General features: G+C 41.9%; 1 protein-coding gene across 7 annotated transcripts in view; it reads left to right on the top strand.

Annotated features, from left to right (window-relative positions):
• The window catches only part of LOC132874149 (plexin-A2-like), a 107,695-nt gene that overhangs the window by 65,368 nt on the left and 29,453 nt on the right, over positions 1-12,874 (top strand). For all 7 annotated transcript variants that reach the window (XM_060910108.1, XM_060910109.1, XM_060910106.1 and 4 more), the window contains exons 13-17: positions 2,220-2,371; positions 6,343-6,460; positions 6,587-6,723; positions 9,604-9,771; positions 12,642-12,735. In XM_060910108.1, the coding sequence (XP_060766091.1) occupies positions 2,220-2,371; positions 6,343-6,460; positions 6,587-6,723; positions 9,604-9,771; positions 12,642-12,735 (669 nt within the window). The remainder of the gene's footprint in view (positions 1-2,219; positions 2,372-6,342; positions 6,461-6,586; positions 6,724-9,603; positions 9,772-12,641; positions 12,736-12,874) is intronic.

Raw genomic sequence — 12,874 nt, 5'->3', positions numbered from 1 at the left:
AGTTCGTAAAGATGCAGTTGATTCACCTCACGTATTCAGAACAATGATGAGCTCATTGTTGCATTTACATATGGTAGCTTTCCACAGGAAATTCGCACAGTAATTTAAGTCTGTACAGCAGTGTGTAAAACATCGTTCACATTATTGATAAATGTTACACCAACGCGCACTCCAGCCTGCAGTGATGTGAGTTGCACCGTTAATGCAAATTAGGATAAGTCATTTGGATATGAGAGACAAAAAATGCTGACCACAGACATTGTCACGATGACAAACGATAGCAATTCCAATCTGCAGTGAGATTACAGTTTGCAGGTTTGTTGGTTTATTATATTTTAATTACTTCTGTTCGCAGAAAGCATTTTTCTATTTTTCCCCATTACAGTCTCTCATATAGTCCTATTTTTACAGCGAGTCTCCACTTCCTCCTAAATGCCTTTACATAACCAGCATTCTTCACCAGAAATCTGTTTAAGGCCCTGCATGTGTGTGTGTGTGTGTGTGTGTGTGCTCCCTTCCCTACCACATCCCTTTAATTGTTTCCCATAAGCCTCTTTTCCTCTGCACCTGTGCTGTAATTAAATTGAGCGCAAATTCGAGCGAGTGTTCATCATAAAGAGTGACAGTTACAGAGAGCCATATGGGATGTGGAGGTGCGAACATGTGTGAGTGCTAATGCTAGCTGTGTGTAAGAGTTGAGAGAAAGAGAGGGGAAGCAGATCGCTGCATTCTGTGTCTCGAGCACGCAAGTTAAAGGCCGAATCCCATTTCACCCCTTGGACCAACCCCTTGGCCCTTCCCCTCCATTTTGCGCATTCACGTGAAGGGGTAGGGGTATCCCAATCCCAGTTAACGCGGAGGGGTAGGGGAAGGGGTAGGGCTTCTGTACCCCTCCAAATGGAGATTTTCCTGGAGCTGACTCCGAACGAAGGGGTTTGAGTGATTTCCCACAATGCCATGCGGATTTCAGCGAGATTTCATGCGGATTTCAGAAAGATGGCGGTTCCCGCGGCGAAAGATTGTCATAAGTGTATTTTCTCCATTATTTACGTGTTTTAAGTTGTTATCCAGAGGAAACACGCCGCTTGATTCGCTTTCGAGCTGAGAATGAGCAGCGATTTCTGAAATCCAAGCTGCTGCTAAAAAGCTTTGGGAGTGAGTATTGTTTTCGGTTGCTTGACTGCGTACGTTTTGTTCTGTTATTCTCGCTTTTATTGTTTACATGAGTGTTCTGACACCTCATTCTGTCAGATGTGGTGCACGAAGCGCCAAAGATATCCCATTCAGTGGTGTTAGTTAACAAATCACACCCTGCCAGCAGAGATTTCTGGTTCTGCCTCTGGCTCTGACTGTAGCGGCTGGTCGCAGCCAATGACGCATTTGGTCGCGTTTTGCTAACGTAAACGCTGACGGAGGTACGCGATGACGTATGCGATCGTTGAAGGGCTATCCCAATACGTAGGGGTTGAATTTCAAGCCCTATCCCTTGTAGCTCAGTTTCAAGGGGAAGGGCCAAGGGAAAGGGGGAGGGGTAGGGGTAGAAATTAGAATTGGGATTGGGCCTAAGTGTGTTCAGGTTCAGTTTTAATGTATTTATATTTTGGGTCATTTTTGGGTTTGAGGTGTGTTTAGACTGCACGTGGGTTTTATCTGGATTAGACTGAGGCTGAGTCTGGGATCAGATTGAGTTTGGGGTTTGAGTATTGGATAAATTTGAGTCGAGGATCAGTTTTAGTTTGAGCCGAGTTTAAGTTTGTAATGGGGATGAAAAATGATTGGTGCAGCAAGAGAAAGTAATAAAGATTAAAAAAAGAATAAAAGAAACAGTGAATGATGAAAAATGTGTGCTGAGATGAGTTTGTTTGGGCCGTGTTCTGAATTTGGTTTGATGCGTGTTTAAGCAGTGTGAGTCTTTTGAAGTGAACTTGTGCATTTCTGTGCACAAACAGCATCAAACCAACAACTTCTTCCACAGTTAACCTGCTCTGTTCCAGTCCCAGCAAAGCATCAAAACAGATTTATTAAAACATTCAAACTGCTGTGTGATTGATTGATTGATTGATTGATTGATTCCTTCCAGAGTGTTTCCCTTTCAAAGACGGTTCACATTGGAACCCTTTACTCTCCAAAGAACCCACAAAGAATTTATTTTTCTGACGACACCTCAGGATCATTTTCCTACTTTTCATGAAGATTCTAATCTCTCTGTCTCTCTGTAGGTGTCTCCTCTGTCCGGCCCTCCACAGGGCGGGACCATGGTGACGATCCGGGGTGTGAACCTGGGCATGTCTCTGTCGGAGCTGCAGGGGCGCGTGGAGGTGGCCGGGGTCCCGTGTCACGCCCGACCTGACGGTTACATCACTGCAGAACAGTGAGAGAATCTCTCTCTCACACACACACACACACACACACACACCATGTTTTATGTGCATGTTGAATAGGCACATGATAAAAAAAATCTTTGGAAGTATTTCCAAATGTCTCAGAGAAAGGCCTCCTGTCTGAGATGTAAAAGCCGGTGTGATGAAGGAAGATCGAAATGGAGATTTGAAAGATAAAAAGGGTTAGAGAGAGAGAGACTGAATATTTTCTTAAGGTGCTTTTGAACCAGAGGAACTTTTTCATAGTTCTTAGAACTGTTGGAGGAAGTTCCCCTTTTTTGTCTGTCCACACTGCAGGAACTGAGAACGATTGTAGTTCACCACTCTGAGGGACTTTTTTGAGCTCCTACTTCAGGGTAGATTCTCTCCCAGCACAGGAGGAGACAGAGAATGAGACAGAGAGTGAGACAGAGAGTGAGACAGATGGCTCGGGGCTGTGAAATCTCTGTAATTGGAATTCTCTGCATGCTGCTGTGACCAACATGGGAGTCATTTGTTACCTCTGTGTGTCAAAATGCGTGTGTGTTTTTGTTATTTTGTGTGTGTGTGTGTGTGTGTGTGTGTGCATGCTGTAATTTGATTGGGCCCCAGCAGGACTAATTTATAATATTAGCAGGAAATTGGGCGTTTTTCTGTGGTGTGTTAGGGTGTGTCAGTGTTAGAATGAGTGAAGGGGAGGATGTAACAAGCACATGCGCATGCGCACACACACACACACAGTAGTGAATGTAACACACTCACAGTGTTCAACACAGAAGTGTGTAATCAGTGTGTGGAGAGAAACACATACAGCTTGACAGCTCAATCAAACCAATTCGCATTCGCTTATTTATACACACACACTGAGTGACAGCCTCAAGTCCTGATTCACTGATCACACACACACACACACACACACACCCTTGTGTACTTTCCTCCCCTCTTCTCAGTCTGAAGTGTTTTTCCTTTTAGACTTTATTATCATGTAGAGAAATTAATCTGAAGAGAATTGATGTAGAATGTAAGTTCATCTTTTTTACAGAATGATCTGTTCCACTGGTCTGATCGGTCTGAGTTAAGAGTTCACTGGATTGCAGCATATCTTTGTTGAGAACCTGCAGGTCTTTGCATTTGAATCCACTGTACTCGGACCTCGGAAAAACCTGAACTCCGACACAGAAAAGTTCAATGCAACAGTCATTCGATTCAGAATTCCGAGTCAGAAACTCAGACATCCACCTTGCCCCAGTTCTCTGATATTATCCCCCCCAAGACCAAAACAAGATGGCAGCGTGCAGTCACTGTAAACAGAATTCTCTTTGTCAGAAACTTGATTTTACTTCACATAGCTTTTGTGTTTTAACAGCTTTATACATTTAGATTCATAATTCCGCTGATTTTATTAATGGATAGCTTTTTTTTTCAACAAAGTTGAACAAAAATAGTTGACCGACCTCATGTCATTTCTAATCAGTCATCACACAGAAATAATTAATGTAATTCTTCTTTTTATGTTTAGCAATTTCAGAGACGAGCCACACAAACATGACCTTTCTTTGGGCATCCGTGTTTCGATCAGAACTCAACTCGGGCATTTCCGAGTCCCGTGGATTGCGGCGAGAATCCTGTATGAGTTCTTGTTAGATCTCTTTCTTGAGGAATGATAATGTGTTGATAATGTGTTAAGGAAAATAAATAAGTTGAGATCACGTCCCTTGAAGGACTCACACGCGTGCTGACGTGACCTGGGTAGAGCGTGAGTTTAACATCCCCGATTTAAACAGAACGTCGGAGAGTTTAAATTTACACTCGGAGCTGACGATGTCCTAATGGGTGTTACACTCAGCAGCTCCGCTTTCAGTCACACTCTGTGGAAGTGGAGAGACGCCTCGTTCCTCTTTCTGTAAAACATTATTAATTTTACACAAACTGGAATCTTTCCTCCATCACTCATGTGAAAGTTCATATCTCATTGTTTTTCTCAGAGCTGGCTGTAATTTGTTCTTTTTTGAAAAGCAGCCTGAGATTTTCATGGAAAGAAAGACGCGGTATGAAGATGAAGATGAATATTATTCTGATTAGTGATGTGTGTTTTTAAAAACATCTTTAATTTGGTGCTCATTAAGGCCTCATTTACACTTTCCATTAACACGTATTTGGATGTAAATATCTGGGTAACGACTGATCTGGTGTTCATCTGCGTTCCACGTCACGGTTTGATCTTGTTTTTCCTGCGCAATATGCTAATTAGCTCATTAACAAAGTACACCGTCTGTGGGGGAAAGCACCTCAGTGTCAGTCGAGTACGACTCTCAATGCTACCCTGAGCTACATGGGAACATCAGATCAGTGCTGTACCTTTATAACCTTTAACTGACCAAAGTGTTGTCCCTTTAAGGTTCCGGTTGTACATCAGGGAACTGTGTGGTTTATTTTTGTCCAGTGCAGCGTGAGGGAATTCAGCCCGAAGTGGTTTCACAGCCTGTCCTCCTTCCTCCTCTTCCACTCTGTCTGTGAGGAGGTGTATTAATCATTATGAAATTGTCTTTGCAGCGTTTATGAAGCTGTAAATACTACAGTGTGTTTATTTTTATGAATTAAAAGTCACTTAATGTCTTAAAGTAATGATGATGGATGTCGTTTCTGTTGACTTAGTTGTTCGGTTCTTGACGTGTATGGATTACTGCAGGTGTGGAATAGGGTGATTTTTAAAAGAGTATTTTTATTATTTACTATTTACTGTTGGATCTCAAACGCATTAAGAAGGTGAGAAACTCGTCCACTAATTAACTTTTGACGAGGCACCTGCTAATTGAAAAGCATTCAGGTGACTCCCTCATGAAGCTGGTTAAGAGAATGACAATAGTGTACAAAGTGTCATCAAGGGGAACGCTGGATACGCTGAAGAATCTAAAATATCAAAGATATTCTGTTTTTTTAAACACTTTTTTGTTTCCCACATAATTCCACAGATGTTCCAGATGTTATTTCATAGTTTTGATGTCTTCAGTTTTGTTCTACAGTACAATATAGAAAATAGTCACAATACAGAAAATCCTCTGAATGACTAGAGTAGGGGTGTACAAACTTTTGACTGGCACTGTATATCCTGTGGGCGGGACTTTTCTCCATCACACAAACTTGCTGTATGAACTGTTCATTTCCAGAAACGTGAGCTGAATTCCAAGTTTTCCTGATTCTTTCATTTGTCCCATCAACACACGATTAAAACAGTGCAGTGTGAAATAATTAAATCGTAAGAAACGGTGATGACTGACAGTGTAAATGAGAAGCGTTACACCCCACAGAATCGTACTGACATGAGTTAAAGTTAGCTCCGAGCAGCGGGTCGCCTTCAGATGTGTAAATTTAAGCCAGTTCATTTCAATGTACAAAATACTAAACACTGAACCAGCTGCACCAAACAACAGTTTTAACGTTAGCATCAGAAGTCCTGGTTCGAGAAGAAACAAATAAAACTTTTTGTAAAGTTTAACTTTAACTTACAGCTGATTATTTATTGTAGCCATATCACACAGCTGATGCAAAGTGGAAAGGCTGTTCATGTAGATTCTGTGTGTGTTTCAATTGCTTTGAGCCATGATAATTTCCCAATCAATAGTGTAATCAGTGAGAATGTAATGCACTCTAATGCAGTTGATCAGTGTGTGTGTGTGTGTGTGTGTGTGTCCATCCCTCTCATTCCCTGTTATTGACCCACAAGTCTCCTGATCACTGAGATCTTCCTCGCTGTTGCCATGGAGATTGAGATGGTGTGTAAGGGAGGTAGTTTCTTTGTGTGTGTGTGTGTGTGTGTGTGTGTGTGTGTGTGTGTGTGTGTGTGTGTGTGTGAGTAATGGAGGTAATAAGAGAAAAGCCATGGGGAAGTTGAGAGAAATGGCTGCATTTATGAGCATGGAAGAGTGCACATGCTGGATGGTGTGTGTGTGTGTGTGTTCATAATAGTGTGTGTGTTTTGCAGACTGGTGTGTGAGATGGATTCGGCACCGCTGGGCATTTCTCCCGGTCCGGTGCAGCTGTGTGTGGCAGAATGCAGGCCAGAACTAAGCACACACTCCTCTCAGCTCTACACATTTGTGGTACATCACTCTCTCTTTCTCTTTATATAAAACTGGCTCCTTACACACAGTGTACAAGATGTTTATACTTACACAGCAGTGTATGGTGATGTTTGCACGCTCTGTGTGTGATATTTTGTGACACAGAACCCAGGTGTGTCAGCACTGACCCCGACCCGAGGACCCGTTTCTGGAGGAACCAAGGTGACTATACTGGGTCAGGACCTGAATGCAGGCAGCAGTGTGAATGTTTGCTTCGGAAACAACACTTGTGAGTTTTACAGGTGAGTGTGAACAGGTGTGGTGCAGTGAATACCTGAGTGTGGGAGGATTCACTTCATCATCGTCACCATGTTCCTGAAACAAACTCCGTGACCTCCTTGTGGTGTTTGTGTGATGGGCCAGAGATATCGCCGGTGTCTGAGATCGGAAAGAGAGGAAGAAAAGAGTGCGTTAGAGGGAGAGAGAGAGAGAGAGAGAGAGCCATCTTAAGATGACTGAAAAATGTGTCACTTCTTTAAAGAAAATTAAACAACATGTAAAGAACAAACTGCTGTTTGATTAAACAACTGACATTGCGTTTGTTTTTTTTACAGACAGAGTGCTGATCAGAGCGACTTTTAGACTGATGCAGTAATAAAAACTGCACAGATGATACACACACTGTAACCATGACAACTGACAACACTCTTACCAGTTCTATCTAGTATCGGTTAACTAACTTGTCTTGGAAGTGAGCAATGGAGCTAAAAGGTTCATGTTTCACAAAAGCGTCAGTGAGATCACGATCATCGTTCAATGGTGGAGCGTCCGTGACACTGAAACACCCCGCCCCCCTCCCCTCCCAGTTAAGATGATTTTAACTTTGCGATGCTTTTGGGAAACTCGTCACTTTTCTAGTTACATTGTTCACTAACAAGAGTCATTTTTTTCTGCATTAGAACTCTGTCCTCCATGTCAGGTAAAAAATAACTGTCATGCTTTTCTTTCTTCTTCTTCTTCTTCACCCCATTTTCTTCCCAGCCCCACCCCCCAGCCAGCTCTCCCATCAATCCTGCCTCTCATTCATCTCCGGACGATAGAGCGAGTGCTTTTCCGTTCCTCCTCTCTCTGAGAGCTCTCTGTGCTTTTCTGATAAGTTGAACTTCAATTCCGGAAACTCCGCTGTCACCAAAGGGAAATAAAATGTATGTGCTGGTGGACGAGGAAAAAAAAAGTGTGAAAGTGGCCTTGAAAGAAGTGACTAAAGAAACTAATCTTACAAAACCACTCAAAAATGCAGTCTTGCTCTTCAGATTTCAGCCACCGAGGTACCTTCTGTGTGTTCACATCTGGCTTTAAATACTCAGGAATACATCTCATCCGTGCCTTCTCTGACTTTTATGGAAAGAATTTCAAACGCCTCATCGGTGGAGTAGAATCAGACCTCCAGAGATGGTTGGCACTGCACTGATCTCTTACTTGGGTTGTATCTCTTAATTGAGTTAATTGTATAAAGATGAATGTACTACCCAGATTCTTGTAGTTGTTTCAGTGGCTTTTAGTTTTTCTGTCCAAATCCTTTTCTCGGTCATTAGAGAAGGTGATTCTTACATTTCTATAGGATGTGAAAATTCCTGGGATTCCTTGAGCAGGCTGGTGCTCCCTAATCTTTGGAATTATTATTGTTGGGCTGCAAATCTACAAAAAATTAGATACTGCTTTTGGTGTGTGTGCAAATTTGAGGCAAACTCCTGTACGTCAACGTCAGAATTGCCTTTTCCACCATCACAGCATACCTCAGATGCTGTAGTAATTTCTACTCTCAAAATATTCACAATTCAGACAAAAATTGGATCACACCTTGACACAGTGGCACAGAGTTGGTCTTGTGAGATGTTATGACTTTTACACAGTTGGTCTTTTTACTAGTTTCAATACTCTGGAAAAAAAAGCATTCACGATGATCAGATCTATTTCATTTCTTTCACTTTATTCAGACTTTGAGTTCAACCTTTCCTGCATTTAATAGCAATTTCAGGTTTGGACAATCTCTTCAAACTCCTGTGCAACTTAAAGGCCTGATTTCAAATATAACAAATGCCACCATTTCTCTCCAAAAGGTGTCATTTGATAAAATAAGGACTGAATGGTCTGAAGAACTTGGGGTTGAAACATGTGATGAAACCTGCGACTGAGCTCCGAATCACCTTCATGGAACAACCTCCTGTGTCTGTCTCAACCTGATACAGTTTAAAGTCTTTCATCAAATCAATCACACTGAAACTATAATCTTCAGAATATCTCCCGATTTTGAGGGAAGGTGTGACTGTTGTCACTCTGCCAAAGCGGACATGGTACAGATGTTCTGGACTTATTCGAAAAGGATTTTGATCACCTGTGTGTAAAAATCCTGCATGAAGCATTTAAATGTGGAGTGTAAACTCCAATGCATAAATGGCCAGAAATTTTAGTTTGGAATATTAATAAACAAGGTCTTAATGACAAATAACAAGAAAAATGCATTTGCCTTTGCCTCCCTTTTGGCTTGGAGAAGAATAGGGTGAGAATGGAAATCTCCAAAACCACAAAAATATCAGTCTGGCTTAATGATCTGATGCTGTTCCTGAAATTGTACTGATATTGTACTTTGAAAGGTGTTAAACTTTCCCCTTGGAGTAAAGAGGGTTGATGAAACAAGGCCCTGACAGTTGAGAGCATCAGCAGCCCCCGTCTCTGTTTTGGCGGTGGGGTGAGGTGCGGTGGGGTGGGGTGGGGTGAGGTGAGGTGGGGTGGGGTGGGGTGGGGTGCGGTGGGGTGGGGTGGGGTGAGGTGAGGTGGGGTGAGGTGAGGTGGGGTGGGGTGGGGTGGGGTGCGGTGGGGTGGGGTGGGGTGGGGTGGGGTGGGGTGAGTTTAAAAATAAAACCATGTATCTTGAGTGAATTGTTCTGTAATGTTTGATCATCCTTAAATGAAAATATGACTTAAAAAATGCAGTCTTAAAACTTCGTAAAATTTCTGCTCACATTCAAACCTTTGAAAGTGCTCAGTGTTTAAAGAGGCCAAAAACACGTGCTATTATTCTGTGCTTTCATTTTGCCATGAAACGAAACAGAGCATTTTGTTAAGCTGAAATGGAAATATAGCATGCTTACGTGTGTGTGTGTGTGTGTGTGTGTGTGCAGTCGGAGTGCCACAGAGATTGTGTGTGTCTCAGCGCCCTCTCTTTCCGGCGAGGATTCAGTCCCGGTTCGGGTCAGAGTGGATCAGGCCGAGCTCAATACCAAACTGAGCTTCGAGTACATCGAGGATCCAGCAGTACAGAGCGTAGAACCGGAGTGGAGCATTGCCAGGTACACACACACACACACACAGAAGGCTAAATTTAGATTAATTCCTATGCTTAATTTAAGACAAAAACAAGTTCATCTTAATATCATAAGCAACGACTGCAATGATTTCTCACAGTTTTAAACGATCATTTTAAATACTAACTGACGTGTTTGATGGAAATCAGCAGTTTCTTTTTAGTGAAAACAGTGCAAAAGAGTCGAGATGTTTGCGTTGGATTTAATACATGGTGCTCTGCACAGAGTTCACAAATAAATAATTTCTGCTGAAATGCTGCGTGTGTGAGTGAAGGAGAACCTCCGGGACATGGAACAGGAACCGTGAGTCTGTTCCTGCCTCAAAAAATGACTGAGTAAAAGAGCAGATAAAAAAACATCATCTTCTGTAAACTTTTGACCCCAGTGTATTTGGATGGCTGGTGAGGCACAGAGAGAGAGAGAGAGAGAGAGAGAGAGACGGACGGCAGGAGAGATAGATGGAGTGATCAAAGCACAGGCTGCAGCACCACTTCAGCTCAGGTGGCTTTTGAAGTCTCTCTCTCTCTCTCTCTCTCTCTGTCACTGATATAAGGTGAGGCATTAAAGGCACTGTAAAAGTCAAAAGTCTCTGTCCGTCTGTCTGTCATAATGAGGTCAGGGTCAGTCCTGTTCAGACAGCCGTCTGCTTCCCAAATCCCCTTTAATAATCAAAAAGCACTCAAGCTAAAATGTGCCATTAATTCATGCACAGCACTGTTCCTTCTGTCACGATTCTGTAATAAAAACACAGCCTTCATCCTCATCTCCGTCATCCTCCTCCTCAATTTCACCTGTGTTGAAATCCATCTCCAAACATGAAAGCAATTTCTGCACAATTTCTCTGTTTGTTTGCACCGAAAACCCTGAAACCACGGACCCCCCCACCGTCAGCACACTGAGGAGAAGAGCTGCAGTGACTCCTGCGTTCTGATTGGCTAGTTGAGTGAGACATTTTTCAGAATATGAGTGAAGAAAATATTACACGTCTCTTACACTCTAATGCTTCTCAATTTCTGCTGTGGTTGCTATGGTAACATGAATGTCTCAAATGTCAGATTGACGGAATGCGGTGAAACAAAACCAGGCTAGCTTTGTTTGTGTGTGTGTTTGGTTTACAGTCTGGTGTTTCTGTGTGTTTGTATTCTCAAACTGAGGGTTCTCGCTTGGTTTACTAAGTCATGGGAGAAACTCACAATCTCCTGTTCTGTTTTATTCATTTATTTTACACAGTAATGTTGGAAATATTTTACTTTCAAAATTATTCTTGACCTTTGAGTATTAACACTAACTGGGTTTCCTTTTACTTTAGTGTTTGAATTTTAAATTTCTCTCAGTTCGCCTTTGACCTGCAGAAAGCTCGGTTTTGCGAACCAGTCATCTGGATGTTTTAGGTTAGGAAATAATTTTGAATGTAAGGTCAGAGTTTTGGGTTTAAGATGCAGCTCATGACATCAATCATGACAATGGTGTAAAATTTTAAAGAGAGACATTGAGCTTGTCAGTGTGTTTAGTGTCACTGTGCATGAAATTGATGAACATTTTGGTTCGTTTTGACTCTTAAGTGTCATCTATAGTGAACGTGGCTAATCCACCCAGGAGTGGATCTTAGATATCGTTCTAAGTTGAATGTGAGATGCGTCTTTTCACTTTTTGAAAACAAAAGAAATATTTCTGTTTTTAGTCCTTTACATTCAACATATGTATGTCACTGAAATTGTAAAATGTTTAAAGCTGTACTGACTTTCAGACTTTTCAAGTGCAGGTCATAAAAAGAATTTTCCCGACACCCAATTATTTTTGTTTAGTGACTGAAAGCTACTGAATTCGAATCACAGACTTCCAATTGTATTACATTTTTAAAAATAGAACAATGAATCAATTTATTTCCATGTGTCCCAAAATTCTCCGCTATTTTTTCCTGCTTCACCATGACCCAATTCAAGATACTACGTCATGCATCACGTGGTGAGCTTTCCCCGTTCACGCAAGGCATTGTGGGATACAAATTTGAAACAGGAGAGAAAAATGGAGGACGTGAGTGTGCGAATGAAACATGAAAGAGCGACTACAGTAATGGAAAGAAAGTGAGAAGGAAAGACGTTATGTTATATACGAAGGAAAGGAAACGCAGGACCAAACTAATAAATATGGGCGCTCAGCGAGCACCTCGGTGTGATCAGCTGTTCGTTTAGCGACAGAATGATGGAACTGTCAGTGCACGCTCAAAGGGAAACCTGTAGATGGCAGTAATGCAACACTGTGGATGCCAGCTGCTGTAAAACCCAAAAGAAGAAGAAGAAGAAGGTAAACCTGCGCATGCGCACACGGACTTCCTCTGTCTGCTTGACTGCGCCAAGCGAGCGATTTCATGCACAGTATTTGCTTTAATCCCCTCAAATTAAATAACTTCCCAGCCACAGAATGGCCTGATATTTTGTGAGATATTACAGAAATAAACAGATATCACAATCACCACATTTCAGACGGAACTAAATTTCACCGATTTTATGAACTCGAAAGGCCGTCTACTTTTAAATGTTAATGTAACACATCACAGCTGGTGTAACTTGATGGAATTGTGTATATTATTGATGGTATGTGTAATATTTAACATCATACTGATTCATGTAACATCCTACAAATGATGTAATGAAGCCTGAGTGGCTGATGGGTTCTTTATTTACTTTATTTAGGCTCATGCCTGAAAAATCTTTGGAAATTAATGATCCATTGCAGCAAAACTGTCATCAAAGGCCTGATCCTGATTCCATTCAAACGGTAAATCTTCTACCACCTACTAAAACTACTAATAATAACAAAAACTGTTGTTGTGGTTTGTGTGTTTTGTCTGGCAGTGGACACACCACCCTAACAGTGACCGGCACGAATCTAGATGTGGTCCAGGAGCCTCGGGTTCGAGTCAAATATGGCGGGCGCGAGTCTGTTAACGTGAGTATTAACCCTTTAACATTACTGTTCCAGAAACATGGAATAATGTTACTATAACTGTACAATGACCAGTGCTATAAACCAGATCAATCACCTACGTGTCTAACAGATGTAAAAGCAGGAATTGGGTTTTATGAGG

The sequence above is a fragment of the Neoarius graeffei genome, chromosome 26, assembly GCF_027579695.1.
Source record: "Neoarius graeffei isolate fNeoGra1 chromosome 26, fNeoGra1.pri, whole genome shotgun sequence".
In the NCBI taxonomy this organism is placed as follows: domain Eukaryota; kingdom Metazoa; phylum Chordata; class Actinopteri; order Siluriformes; family Ariidae; genus Neoarius; species Neoarius graeffei.
This window is presented reverse-complemented; position numbering and strand designations above follow the sequence as displayed.